General features: G+C 49.8%; 2 protein-coding genes across 3 annotated transcripts in view; one reads left to right on the forward strand and one right to left on the reverse strand.

The window, feature by feature from the left end:
* EVC (EvC ciliary complex subunit 1) overlaps positions 1-14,494 on the reverse strand; it is a 209,692-nt gene that overhangs the window by 103,515 nt on the left and 91,683 nt on the right. The window lies entirely within an intron of this gene.
* The window catches only part of CRMP1 (collapsin response mediator protein 1), a 68,342-nt gene that overhangs the window by 31,994 nt on the left and 21,854 nt on the right, over positions 1-14,494 (forward strand). For both annotated transcript variants that reach the window (XM_036921155.2, XM_036921156.2), the window contains exon 5: positions 13,550-13,611. In XM_036921155.2, coding sequence (XP_036777050.2) covers positions 13,550-13,611 — 62 coding nt within the window. The remainder of the gene's footprint in view (positions 1-13,549; positions 13,612-14,494) is intronic.

Consider the following 14,494-nt stretch of genomic DNA (forward strand, 5'->3'; position numbering starts at 1 on the left):
ATACTCCGTATCCCACCCTGGCTGCCCTCTGTATGACCTCACACCAGGTGCCCCCGCACAGCATAGACACTTTACAGTTTGCTTTACATCGACATGAATTGACCTGACAACACAGAGGCAAAGGACAAGAGGAGAGATGCAGGAATGGTCAGTCCGGAGAGGACAGGCCCCTAGGCTCCCTGAGGAGGCAGCTTCAAATGAATGAGACGCTTCAAGGCCAGCAAGGGCTTGTTTGCGATTTTTAATATGTATGTGCTGTATTTTCTCATAATAAAAGTAGCACCACTGTAATACAAAAAGTCAAAATCCAGAGATGGGAAAACATTTCTTCCTCTGGTCCTACCCCCACTTACCACTTACCATTAATATTAAAGATTATTTCTTTGCATTTCCTGTCTATTCAGGCGATTTTGACCTTATACAGTTATATGACAGCAGTTGTTTTTGAAATCCTCCTTTTTTCACAGCATTTGATGAGTAATCATTACTCTTCATTAATAACTTTTTAATGGCCCTAATATATGATGTGATGGCTAATTTGCTTAGCTAGTTTCTTTTTATTTGGCACTTAGGTTTTCTGTTTGCTTTACTGTAAACCACGCTGTGGTGAGCATCTTCTTATATAAACATTTGTTTTCATTTCTTATTGTTTCCTTAGATTTCCAGAAATGGAATTACGAGGCCAAGGTTTTAACATTTTTCAAAATCATGCACTTACTGCCAAATTCGTTCCTGAAAGATGCACCCACTTGTATGCCCACAAGCCCCATGTCTCTGTCTCCTTGCGTGTTTGCACCACTGGGTGTTAATCTTCTACAAAGTCCTTGCTGATTTGATGGTTGAAAAGTCAATCCACCATTGTACACGGCAGGTCTTTAATCGCTAGTGATATTTACATTTTGTGTATGCTTTTCCCTGTGTGGATGTCTGATTATATTCTTTGCCCACTTACCAGTTTGGGTGGTTTATATGTGGGCTCTCCATACCAAGGGGGCATTGTCCATCCAGTGCAGTTGCTGAGAATCACACTCTTGTTTTGTCCAGAATCAAAATCCAGGGAAACTGACAATTTTGTATCTTGCTCTCATCACCTAATGTTGAGTCCTGAGGAGCTGTCCGTTTACCCCATGGGCCTCATCCCATCTGTTTTAACAGCTTGACTGGGAATGTGGAGAGGGGTCGGGTGGAATACAGGGTCACAAAACTGTCACGGAGAGAGTGCCACAGCCCTGCGGGGAAGGGGCTCTCTGGGGTCCTGTTGATGGCCTTGTCCCAGAATAGGGCAGAGAACTGTTTTCTCCTTGACCAGAACTTACGAGGAAAGGATGTGGGGAAGTTTTTAGGTGCACTTGTGGGATTTAAGTGTCTACCCAGCATTGTAAAATACTTTCTTTTGATCTACGTTTCAGAATTAGTACATGTTTATTGAAAGAATTTGGAAAGGTGTCCAAAGTAAAAAGTGATAATTTGATGTTTGTTTTCCTAGACATTTTTCCTATTTTACATACATATACAAAACCTTTGAATACTCATATACCTGTCTTATTTGTATATGTGTGTACTCACATATGCATAATTTTGACATAAACAACTATAATATAATATTCTGCAGTATGCTTTTCTCATTCAATAAATGTCATGGACAACCAGGCCCATCCACTTAGCAGCTGTGTGACCTTGGGCTAGTCCCTCCACCTCTCTGTACCTGTTTCCCCACCTGGAAAATGGAGACAACAGAAAGGTCACTTTGAAGAACAAATGTGCGGATATACATAAAGTACTTAGAACAGGGCCGGCCCGTGGTAAGGACTTTATATTAGCAGCTAATACTTTCATGATGATTCCATGACAGCATGGCACACACCTGCTTTTGCATGCGACCTCCAGAGCATGCAGTCCTTTGGGGACGCTATCAGGGTTGATGTGCCTCCTGTTGTGTAGTCAGGCTCCCAGGGAGCAAACCGAGGCAGAGATTGGCCTGCAGGGGGGTCAGTGTGTCACTTGGCTGTTGCTGCTCTAACAAAACCCACCAGCTTATGGTTGAACAGCACGAATGGTAGTCCTGCAGGTGAGAAGTGTGAGATGGGTCTCAGGGCTGAGGTCAAGGTGTCGGCAAGGCGTGCTCCTCCTGGAGGCTCTGGGGAGCCCTGTGTGGCCGTTCCACGCTGCAGCCGCCCTCGCTCCCAGGCCCGTGGTCCTGCATCATACCAGCCTATGCCCCCCTCATTCCTTCTTCTCTGACCTCCTACCTCCTTCTTCCATTTAAAAGGACCTGGGTGATGACCTTAGGCCCCCTCAGGTCGTCCAGGACGATCTCTCATCTCAGGGTTCCTCATCTAATGCGCTCTGCAGATTCCATTGGCTAGGAGGGAATGGGCTCCCAGGGTCTGGGGGTTCGGGCATGGACACCCTTGGGGGCCATTATTCTCCCTCCCTCAGAGTGATCATAGGATCCACCTCTGTAAAAGAAGTGAAGGAAATGGGACTGGCCGTTGGGTGCTCTGCAACCCGGACACCCTTCAGATTGAACCCAAGGAGGGGCAAGGGGGTGGGGACGTCACACCCCATGTCAGCTAGGCGTTGGGCATGACCTCTTCAGGAAGGGGGTGACCTTGGGCTAGGCAGCTCTTAGTGAGGGGTGGTTCCGACTGGGCTGCCTCTCCCTGCATCTGGGCTGGGGGTGGGGAAGGAGTCTTTCGTTCCTGAAGGGGGATCTTGGGGCCCCTCTTGGGAGCCACTACAGGCTCTTCCCAATCGTTTGCAACTTCAGACAGTGTTATGGGGAGCATCTTTGTAAAGCTACCAATGTTTGCTTTGCAGCTGTTTCTATAGGGCATAGCTGGACGTAGACGTAGGGTGCTCCCTGCCCCTATCTGTGTGGGGGCTCTTGGGGGTGGTGCAGTGGGGAGCAGTGGTAAAGAGGTTGCTTCCAGGAGCACAGGCCAGGCGGGAGCTCAGCCGTCTCCACCCACCTCCACCAGGAGGCCACGCCACTGGCTTTGTCTCTAACCTCGTTTTGTCTCCTAAAGCTGGGCAGCATTATAATCCCCTTTCTCGTAAGGGCACATGGAAACAACTTGGAAGTATCTCATGCCTCACAGGAAGAGGCAGGATATGGGAAGATCTGAGCGGTTGGGCTGCCTGGGTTCAAATCCTGCTCTTTTACTTCCAGGCTGAGTGACACGGGGCAGGTCACCCAGCTGACTTCTGGGGTTGTTCAGTGGCCTCTCATCGTAGCATCAGGGCCATGGCGCCAGGTGCAGCACCCACAGTTTGAGCTCATCATTAACTCGCACCCTGACCCCCTGGGTCCTGTCATCACAACCCCGGGGAGCAGGCCTCGTGCGATAAGAATTGCTCTTCAGGAGGCGCCGTGGACTGGGGTCCGCCCAGTCCAGCTGGGCCAGGCGCTGGGAGCCCAGGCTTGCTGCCCGCGTCTCTCTTGACACTCCCCATGGGGAGAAGGGAGAGGGCGAGCCCTCTGTGGAGAGAGGCCCTGCTGAAGGGAGAGGGCAGGCGTGGAGAAGGGCTGCTGGGCCTGGCCTGTGTCCACACTCGGCGGCCTCTGCCAGAGCAGCAGCCGCAGAGAGAAGGCCGCCGAGGCAGTGAACTCGGCAGAGGAGCTTGGGCGGGAAGCAGCCCGTCAGCTCTGGGGCTCACACCCACCACCCCTCTGCCCTCCCCAGGGGTCTGCGGCAGTGCAGTCCCCCGGGCAGCAGCCTCAGACCCCCCTCGTGCCCAGGTCTTCAGCCTCCTTCGTGGCTTGGTGGTACCCAGGTCAGACACAATGGCTATTTAGTCATGGTATGATTGACACAGTGCAGGGAGACCCCCAACCAGCGTCTTCCAGGATGGGCTGAAGTGGCCACAGCTGCCAGCATCCTTTCCTGCTTGCTCCCTGTTCTGGGCTGGGGTGCCCGCGGAGCCCCTGCAGCCAGCAGTGTGGGGAGGGGGGGCTCCGGGCTCTCACTGAGCCCATCTCCTGCAGCCCCTGGACTGTGGCCACCCCAGGAGGAGGTTGGTCTTCTCTTGCTAGTCCGTGCCGGCCCACAGCAGCACCCCTGCCCCCTTCCTCCCCACCCCGGCTCCCGCAGTCTCATCTGAAGTGTGCTGCACTTGGATTAGGTCAGCGGTTCCCCACCCTGGCCAGGGAGCTCTTAGTAAGCGGGTGCTGGAGTCATTGCTCCTCCCCAGGCCTGCTGTAGGGGAGTTCAAGACACACGTTTTAAAACCCAGGCGTTGTCCTGCAGAACAGGGCTGGGACCACCAGCTAAATGACTCCCAGGGCCTGTGCTGCGCCCAGCCCATGTCAGGGTTCCAGGAATGACCCAGAGGAGCACCATCATCCTTCAACCCCAGGCCCAAGGCCAAGTCACAGGTAGTAGATCCCCAGACCCGAACCCTCTACCCTTGGATGGGTGGGCTGGCAGAGGGCTCTTCTGGAGCCCAGAGGGTTAGCACAGACAGGCTGTCAGCATTCTTGGACCAGAGGGCCTGAGGGAAACAAGATGCGCCCCCGTCCAGGGTGCTCAGCCTTGCCCTGTGTGTCCTGTCCGGCAGCCCTGTGTCTGAGTGTGAGCGGATGGGTTACCGAGAATATCGTTATCAGGGCCCCTAAGCACACTGTCCCCTACTCATTCCCAGGTCAGGCGTCGCTGTCTTGGGGAAGCTTGGCCGAAGGCTCCTCCCTTCCTCATGTACCTGTAGCCCCCATCAGAACAGGTGGGGTCCCAGTTAAGAAGCCTCCCCATGCCCGGTGCTCAGTAAGTTGTGGAGACCTCTGGCTCTCCTTCCTGAGGCCCGCCCTGGCTGCCAGTGTCCTCGCCATCCACCTGCCTGTGACCCCAGCCTAGGCCCATGTTGGACATGGCTCCCTAGGTGCCCACCAGTGGCTCAGACTTACCAGGTCTTCCTAAACTTGCAGTCTGTGAGCTCCGCCCTCTGTGACTGCAGGGCCCTGTCTCAGCGCGGGGCACCACCGCCCAGCCCCTCACTCCAGGCAGAAGCTGGGGACCACATCCACGGTGGTTCTTCATGCGCCCTTCCCACGCTGTCCCCTCCCATCCATCCTTGCCACTGGGCTTTGCCTCTGGGCAGAGCTGCCCATAGATCTCCCCAATGCTCCCTTCTGTCATGTGGGGCTCATTGTGTCCAGATTTGACCTCAGCCTCATCACTGGGCTCTGCCCGCAGTCCTACCCCCTCCAGTAAATTCTCCCCACAGTCATAGATGTGGGATTTTAAAAAGGCAGCATGAATGCCTGCAGCTGCTCCACAGGATCCCCTGGGGAAGTTCCACGTTTCTTGTGGCCTCTGAGGGTCTATCCTCAGGAGCCTGCATGTAGGAGAGGTGCAGCAAATACTGGGTGCTCCCTGGCTTCCTGGAAGATGCCCGTCCTGACTTCTGTATCCCAAGTACTCAGCACGCGCCCGGCATAGAGTGAGTCTCAGTAAATGTTTATTGCACGAAAGAATATGTTAGGGAAGGAAAGGAGAGCAGGAGGGAGGGAGAAACGTGTCTGGCTTCCTTTCCCTAAGAATTTAGCATGTGCCTCTCGAAGTCAGAAGGGCTTGCTCAGCAGTCTTGATGGGCAACGTGACTGCCCTGTAAATTCAAGGGCAGGAAATTTTCAGGACAGTAAATCAATTGAGAGCTCATTCAGTTCAATCTCCTATTCTAGAAATGGGGAAACTGAAACCCAGAGAGGTTGTAGTGACTTCCCCAGCATCACACAGCAACTAGCCCTTGGACATGGCTGTCCCTGGGATGGCTGCTGCTGGTACTTTGGTGTGTTTGTGAGAATTTCAAAAAGGCCCCCTCCTGGGTGGGTCTGCGGCAAGAACACACCCCTCTGTTGGGCACAGGGACGCGGCTGGGTCTCGGGCTGGCGTAGCCCCTTGGGTGCTCCCTTTGCTGGGAGCCCTGGTGCAGGGCATAGCTTGCATCTTCTCAGAGCTGATGCCCAGCCCCTGACCTCCCCGTCAGGCGTGTTTGCGCCACATGTAGCCTGCCGGAACAGCACCACACTGCCGCTCTCAAGGGCAGGCTCAGCCCTGGCGACGTGAGGTCATCGTTCAGCACTTGAATCCATCCTTAGGCCAAGTGACTCATAACTTCTTTTAGAAATCTCAAAATACAGGAGGAACTTGTAGAATACAGTGGTGCCAGAGTGTTGTGTGGACTTGGCAGGGGTGATGGCTTCCCTGGGGTGGAGCTTATTACAAACCACTGACAGGGGCATCCTGCCTGGGATTTCTAAGCACAGACCCCAAACACTATTAATAATGATTACTGGTTTGTTGGATGTCAGCAGCATTTCAGTCTCAAAATAGAGACCTTAATTTAGAAACCATTGAAAAAGAGGAAAAAAAGACAGCTCAGTGAAGAGGAAAGGAACTCACACTGGCCAAGCGCTTGCCTATGTCACATGGCCATTTTCTGAGAACAGCAGTTGCGAGGGAATGGTGTCGGGCCACTTTTTTGCTATGAACCTCCTGAGTCTTTCTTCAAGGACTTCCGTTGTGTCTTTATCACATTACCTAGTGTGACAGCTAGGCCTGCTGTGTAACAAACCACTCCCAACCTAGGATTTAGAGAACAATCATTCATTACTTTTTGATTCTCTAGGTCGGCAGTCGTAGCTGCGCTTAACTGAACATTTCTTGTACTGATCTTTCCCGGGCTCACTAAAATATTTGGGCCTCAGCAGAGGTGGCTGGGGTGGCTCCACATAGGATCTCATCCTCTAACAGGCTGTCTGGGACCTTTCACTTGGTGGTAGTGTTATAGGTGAGCAGAGAAGCTGAAAGGCCTGTGAGGAGTCTTGAGCTTAGAACTCACACAGTATCATTTCATTTGCATCCTGTTGGTCAAATCAAGTCATAAGTCTAGCCCAGATTCAAGGGGTGGGGGGAAAAGACTCCACCTCTGCCAGGAAGGACCTGGAAGCACTTGTGGTCATTATAATCATTTTAATCATAGTGTCTCATTTTGGCCACAACTGTTGATAGTCCCCCTCTGTTCAAGACACCTATCTCCACCCAGCAACTCCAAAATTCCCATCCAGTTATGGCATCAGCCTCCAAGTCCAGTATCTCATTGTGAACACCTACCTAGGATGTGGGTGAGGGTCCTTGGGTGTCACTTCTTTTGATCCAAACACTTGTGAACATAAGAGATAAGTTATGTGCCTCCCCACTCCTTGCACCCAACATATGGTGGTGAGACTGGGACAGGATAACAATAAGTAAACACTCCCATTTGAAAAGAGAGAAAGTGAGTGGCACATAGTCGTAACTCCGTAGAAATTCTGGAACCGAGCTGGACACATACTGCCAGGCCCGCCTTTCCTGGGGATAGAGAGTACTCCCTCTTCGGGGTCCAGTCTTCCTCCTCGGGTAGTGCCCAAGCTTAGGAGTTGGCAAACTCTAATCTGTGGGACAGATCTGGCCTGTGGCCTGTTTCTGTCTGACCCATGAACTAAGAATATGTTTTACAGTCTTAAGGGTTTTTAAAAACAGAAGAAAACAAATAACAGAAAAACAAAGAATATAGGATAGAGACTATATGTAGTGCACAAAGCCTGAAACATTTACTGTCTGGCCTTTTACAGAAAAGTTTGCCATCTCCTGTCTGTGTTTTTGTTTTGCAAAGCTCAGGTTTTACCTTCTGGACTCTGGGCTTGACCCTCATCAGATATTTAGATCATTTTCCATAACATGGCCCATGTTTGCAGCTGAGAACCTTTCTCAGCCTTTTTCCCACCTATAGAGAGTCGGTGGCCCAGAGGCCCTGTAAGTCTGGGAAAGGAAATCCCGGGGCAAAATACCTTTAAAAACCGAAACCAGTCAAACGGAGAAATAAAGTTTAGAATCCATTTATTGCTTACAAACTGCAGTCTGGGGCCGTTTCCCTCTTTCCTGCTCCAGCAGAAGCAAAACCGGCCCTCCCCCTCACCTCTCAGGTACAGGTAAGCCCTCCTTGCCCAGGTCATTACCCGTTGATATGGAGATGAACTTCTCTCCACCCCTGAGGAATGATGCAAATGCACTAAAGCCAGACTTCTTTCTACCTTTGAACACCTATTGATATGCAGGTGTACTAAAGCCAGGCGAGATATTCTGGAAATACTACAATTTTACCCACAGGCTGCCCCTGCAGAAATCTCACTTTTACAATTTATTCGTTCCCCCTCTTCTGATCAAACTAATGACATACAATAGCAACAGCAATAAATCATGATAATCCTCAAACCAGAGGATTCATCCTATGCAGATTAAGTAAATGTACTTTACAGCACAATCTCTCACTAAGCACAAGATATATTTCTACACTTGTTTACTCATTCCTAACAACCATGCTAGATTGCTCACAAAACTTACCAAACATTAGACAAAGTCAAGCCTCTCTTAAAGCATTTTTTTTCTTGACAACAGCAATACAATCATGATAATTCTCAAGCCAGAGAATTCAGCTAGGTTCAAAGTCCCATGCAGATTAAGTTCAAAGTTCATCCATTCCAGCCATCACATGGCACCTGAAGCCAGGGGGCGCATCCAGGCCACAAGGACTGTAGAAGCAAATAACCATGATTTATTTGGGGGACCACTTTGCTGTTATTCCAGGAATACACAGGAAGCCAGCTTCCAGGCCTTTTCCCCAAGGTGCTAGAAGAGCCAGCCATCACCAGTCCATGTGTCAAAATATCCAGGGCTATGTCCATTTTATTCCTAATTGCTGCACCCATCCTTGCAACACATGGGCAATAAAGTGGGTGCCTTGATCGCTCTCAATCACTGGTGACCAGCCATTGGCTGCAAAGAGATGCTCTAGGCCCCTCTTGGTGGTTTGCTGATCTGCACAATGTGCAGGACACTCCTTCCGGGCTTGGCTGACTTCTTCAAAGGTCAATGTCAAGCCCCACTGACAGGCCCACATTGTCTTTTTTTTTTTTTCCAACCACATTGTCTTTTGCCCCACATGCAACAAATGCTGCTGTAGCCATTGGGCCACATCAGAGGCAGGCTTTCCTTTCAGCCAGCACACCTGGGCCAGTGTATCTGCTTCACCATTCCCTGGGGATGCCAAAGGCAGGTGGCCAGTCGCATGATATGAGGTAGGTGTCTGTGCCACGCTACTCTGTGGCCTTTCCATCTGGTCTCACACCCACCCCGCGATGGGATAGGTGGTTATTACCTTGGTCGGAGCTGTTCCGGAGATGGGCTCCGTAGCCAGCAAGGCCTGGTACACAGCAGCCAGTTGCTTCTCTGTCAAGGTGACCCGGACCTCTGCTCCTTTCCATAGTTGTGACCGGGCTCCAGCTGGCAGCAGGAACAGCAGCAGTGACAGAAGCAGTAGCCTTAGGCTCGGGCCACGGGTTGGGGTTGGAGCAGCCAGCAGCGGTGGTGGTGCCTGTAAACACATGTCCTTCAGCGCGAGCGCCACTTCTCCCCATCATTTCTAGGGGTTGCCCTCCCAAAGGTCACACCCATTATGACAGATTTTGGGTTCAGAGGAACCCTGCTGACTAACGCCAGGTGTAAGTCTGGGGAGAGGAAATACCGGGGCAAAATACCTCTAAAAATCGAAATCAGTCAAAGGGAGAAGTAAATTTTAGAATCCGTTTATTGCTTACAAACTGCAACCCAGGGCCATCTCTCTCCTCTGCTCCGGAAGAAGCCAGCAAGCAAACCAGCCCCTCCCCTTAACCTCTCAGTTTCAGACACGCCCTCGGTTGCCCAGGTAATTACCCACTGACATAGAGATGAACTTCTCCACCCCTGAGGATATGCAAATGCACTAAAGCCAGGCGAGATATTCTGGAAGTGTTACAATTTTACCCACAGGCCCCAGTTCATTTTGAGCAGCCTCGGTTTCTTTTAGTCAATGATAGTGCAGTTTTCTTAAAAATGTTGTGGATTCCCAGTAGATCAAATTACAGTTCACCCCATTGGACAGACCTTTTTGAGACAAACTTCTCTCTACTTTAGGAAGTGTCAGTGTGGTGCCATCAAGATTCTTAGAAGCCCCTTTCTCCAGCTGAGGAAGTTTACTGGGCATGATTTTAGATTTTTATGGGATCCTTAAATTAGAGTCCCAGATAAACCCTTGATTTAATCTTGACTTGAGGCCATTTTTTGCTTTGAGAATGGTCTGTCGGCAAGAGTGGAAATGAGAAGCAGCCCCGTGTGTCCACTAAACTCTGCTTGCATTCTGACAGCTCCTCCTTTATCTGTCTCTCTGTTGCCTTTTTGATCTCTCGCTTCCTGTACTTCATCATACGTAGCTTAAAGAGGCTGGTTGACACTTAACCTTAACCACGTTCTCCATGGAAATCACCTTAACCAAATTCATAAATTCTCTGGGTACATTTTCCTCCAAGTCACCAGAGGTGGCAGTTTTTTCTAGCTGTTTTGCAACTACCAAATGTAAGTCACCCCTTCTCCACTCTCTACCAACAGCTTGGCTGCATTTTCCAAGCCTCTGCTTTCAATTTCCTTAGAATTCTTCTGACCTTCACCCACTACCCAGCCCCAGAGCCAATACTACAGGATTCAGGGGTTAGCTACTGAAGCCCCCAACCTCTAGGCCCTGGCTTCTGTATCAGTTAGCCTTGGCCTCTTAACAAAGCACTCCAAATCTAGTGTCTTAAAACAACTGTTAAAACCCACCAAATCTAGTGTCTTAAAACAACAGTAAAATACCACCTCACACGCATTAGGATGGCTGCTATCCCAAAGAAACGAAATACCAAGGGCCGGCCAGGATGTGGGGAAATCGGAACCCTTGTGCACTGTCAATGAGGATGAAATTGGGGCAGCTGCTATAGGAAACAGTATGAGGTGCCTCAAAAAATTAAAAATAGAACTGCCTTATGATCCCGAAATTCCACTGCTGGGTATTGACCCAAAAGCATTGAAAGCAGGGACTTGAAGACATATCTGTGCAGCCGCGTTGATAGCATTAGTCACAGTAGCCAAAAGGTAGAGCAACCCAAGTGTCCGTTGATGGGTGAGCGTATGTCTCCGTGAGCTGTGATTCCACAGGCTCACAAGCTCCTTCACGTGCTGGTTCTGAGAGGGGGAGTGAAGCTGCGAGTCTGTGAGGCCAAGCCTCTGAACTTGTACAGTGGCCACTTCTTCATTCTGCTGGTCAGAGCAAGTCTTAAGTCCAGCCCATATTCAGGGGGTGGGGAAATAGGCTCTACCTCTTCATGGGAGTCACTGTAAAACTTTTGTGAAATTTTTAAAAATTGGCCAGTGTGTTTAGATGCTCTCTAGCTCCCATTTCTACATGCAGTTGTGTTATTTGTTTGTCTGCTTATTGCTTATTCCCAGTAGAATGCAGGCAGGGATCCCTGCTGCCCAGTTCACAGCTGCACTATGAACTGCTTCTAGAAAGCTGCTCGAATTTAGTAAGTGCTCAGTAAATACTTGAGGAGTGAGAAAATAAATACTCCATACAAAGGGCTTCTGGAGTTCAGTACATTTGGGAAATGTCTGTTTACTCTGTTCTTGAAATTCTTAATGCACATCATCAGGTTAACATCCCTGAGAAGCCTGGCAGTAAGGAACCCATTTGTTGTTGGTGCACCCAGTTTTTCTTCACCAGTAGATATCAACATCCCTGTTGATCGTGTTTGGTTGTGAACAGAGTCCCTCCAGAGCTTGGCTTAAGCTAAGGAGCAGATCTGCCCTAATGATGGGGAATGTCAAAGGTCCCCCACCAGGGAATCTTCCCTTTTGCTCACCTCTGCCTTCCCTTTAAGCCCACGCCCTTCTCCCGCTCGACCTGCAGTCTGTACTCCAGAAGTTTCTGTGGTGGAAGGCAACTGCCCAGCCTTCGTCTGGGTGCACATGTCTGTTTCAGAGAGCGCTCCTTTGGTGTCACTTGGACTGTTCCTCTCCTGACTCAGCATCCGTCAGGTGCTCAGTCCTGGACTCGTGTCTGGGGTCTGGAGTCAACCTGGTATGAACATAGCTGCTTCCAGGGTTACTGGGTGGATAGAGGAAGAGAGCAGTTACTGGGAAGTTTAAGAAAGTTCTGAGAACTGGAAGGTTTTATGAATGGGTTGACAGCCCTATAGGTGTTCAGTGCAGTCCTTTAGAATCGGTGTTCCACGCAGCCTCTTCGGAGGAAAACTCTGACGGTGGTATTTGTGACTTGGGGAGGTTTTGCGAGTGCCGGAGCCTGCTGCGTTCCTGAGGCTCTGTTGCTGGTACTAAAATTGTTGGGCCAAACACATGGAAACATTTACTACTCTTGATTTGCATTGCTTAATTGATTTTCTATGCAGGTGTAAATTGGTTGTGCCAATTGTCGTGATGCTTTTCATGAGACTGCTCCGTACGCAGTCTGATGCATTGCTAGCATTGGGCAACATATTTTAAAATGCAGTTCAATACTGAGGTTTTAATCTGATTATCTTTGATTACAAATAAGACCAAATCTTTTTATCTTTATTAGGTAACCATTGGGTTGATTTTCTTAAATTGTCAAAAAATACAGTTTGCCTTTGGTGTTTCTTGCTTCTTTGCTTTTACTTTAATCTTTTTTTGGCGTAAAATAAAGCATACAGAAAACCACACAAATCATAAACAGGCTTTATGTATTATGAAGTTACCCCACTCAGGCGAGAAACAGAACTTTGCCAGCCACCCCCGGTCCCCCCACTACTCCATGAGCCACGTTGCCACCACCCCTTCCTCCCCTCAACAGTAACTGTTGTCCAGTGTTTTTACAAAAACAGAGTTTCTTAAAACCTCTGTTAAATTCATTGCAGGTGTGTTTACCATGTTGATTGTTTGCTTTTTATACTGAGTTTTTAAGAACTAGTTACAAAAATGTTTCCATTTAAAGCAAGTCAAATCTGTTGTGATTTGTTATTTTTTTTTGCAGTATCTTCTAATCTGAGATAGCTTTTCCCTACCTTTTGCCATTTCTCCTTGCTGTTCTGCAAAGCAATCCTCTATACTGCTTCCAGAATAGTCTTTCTGAGACAGAATGGTCTCATGTCACTCCCTTACTTTAAAAGCAAACACCCTGCTAGGTAGTGGTGATTGGTGCACAGCATTAAAGTTGTGTGAATGACACTTCAAAATGATTGTGATGGTGAATTCTATGGCTTTTTTACCATAGTAGAAAAATAGGGGATTATTTTTAAAAAGCACATTCTCCCTTGGATCCAGCCATAGCACCTTTCAAGCACCTGCACAGGTTATGCTTTCACCCTCCTCACTGTCCATGCCCTGCACACCCCACTCGCAGCCCAGATAGTTCCCCTCCCCCACTTTATGTTCCCCCTCCTTCCTCTCCCCCTGCAACCGCCGCCTCCACCTCCTCTTCCTTCTTGAGACTCAGTTTGCCTGTGACATTCCCTGGAAGCCTCTGACCCTCGCCCACACCCCCAGGCTGGGGCAGGTGCCCCGACTGTGAATGCCAGTGGTGCCCTTCTAGTGATTGCCACTCTGTACTGTGGTCTTCGACTTGCTGGAAAGACATGCTTCTTTTGAACACATTTTTCTGTTCTCTTTTTTATCTCTTAAAACAGGTGTCAATTCCTTCCAAGTCTACATGGCCTATAAGGATCTCTACCAAATGTCCGATAGCCAGGTGGGTGCTTCTGCACACCTCCCCTCTGCACCTGGGCAGGAACAGGCCACCTTGTCAGGCACGGCAGCACAGGGCAGGGGGATGTGAGAACTGGCAGGGGAGAGCCCTGGGTTCACGTGCCGGCTCTGACACTGAATGGCCGTGTGACCCAGGTGGGTCATTCCCGCCGGGCCCGCATCCTTCTCTGGCTACTGGAGTTGAGCGGAGAGGGTGACCTTGCTTGGTGGTCCCAAGCCTGGCCCATCCTTAGCATCACCTAAAAAGCTCATTAAGAAGACAGACTCTAAGATCCCATCACAGAGGCTTGGGGGTAGGGCTCGCATCTGTCTTTTCCCAAAGCTCTGCGGTTGTTTCTGGGGCTCAGGCAAGTTCAGGGGCCACTTCATCAGCTCCGAGCTGGGGGGCAGAGCCCTGGCTATCTCTCAAGCCAAGTGTAAGTCACTTCCTATCCCAGTTTCTCATCTTAGGATGTAATCATCTCTGTCCCCCCAGTTTCATACCATGGTGTTGTGGCTGAAAGGAGCTATGGAAGATGATGTTCTGAGCAGTACAAGTACAGGAATTAACTGTGTAGTGGGCACCTGCCTTCTCATACCACTGGGACTCCTGGTGTTGTTTTGTTATCATTGTCCTGCCCTCTGCTTGTTAAAAAGCTGGGGCAACATAGTGGCAAACGGCATGGATGCTAGAGCCAGAATGCTTGACTACAAGCCCTGGCCTTGCTGTGCAGCCTGGGCCAGCTTTCCTAACCTCTCTGTGCGCAAGGCACATAGTAGCACCTGCCTCCCAGAGGTTGTCAGAGGATTACATGATTGAATGCAAGTGGTGGGTGGCTGACCTTGTGAGCAGAAGAGTAATCTTTGCAGGTGCTCATGCATCTCTT

This window comes from Manis pentadactyla, chromosome 5 (genome assembly GCF_030020395.1).
Source record: "Manis pentadactyla isolate mManPen7 chromosome 5, mManPen7.hap1, whole genome shotgun sequence".
Taxonomy (NCBI): Eukaryota; Metazoa; Chordata; class Mammalia; order Pholidota; family Manidae; genus Manis; species Manis pentadactyla.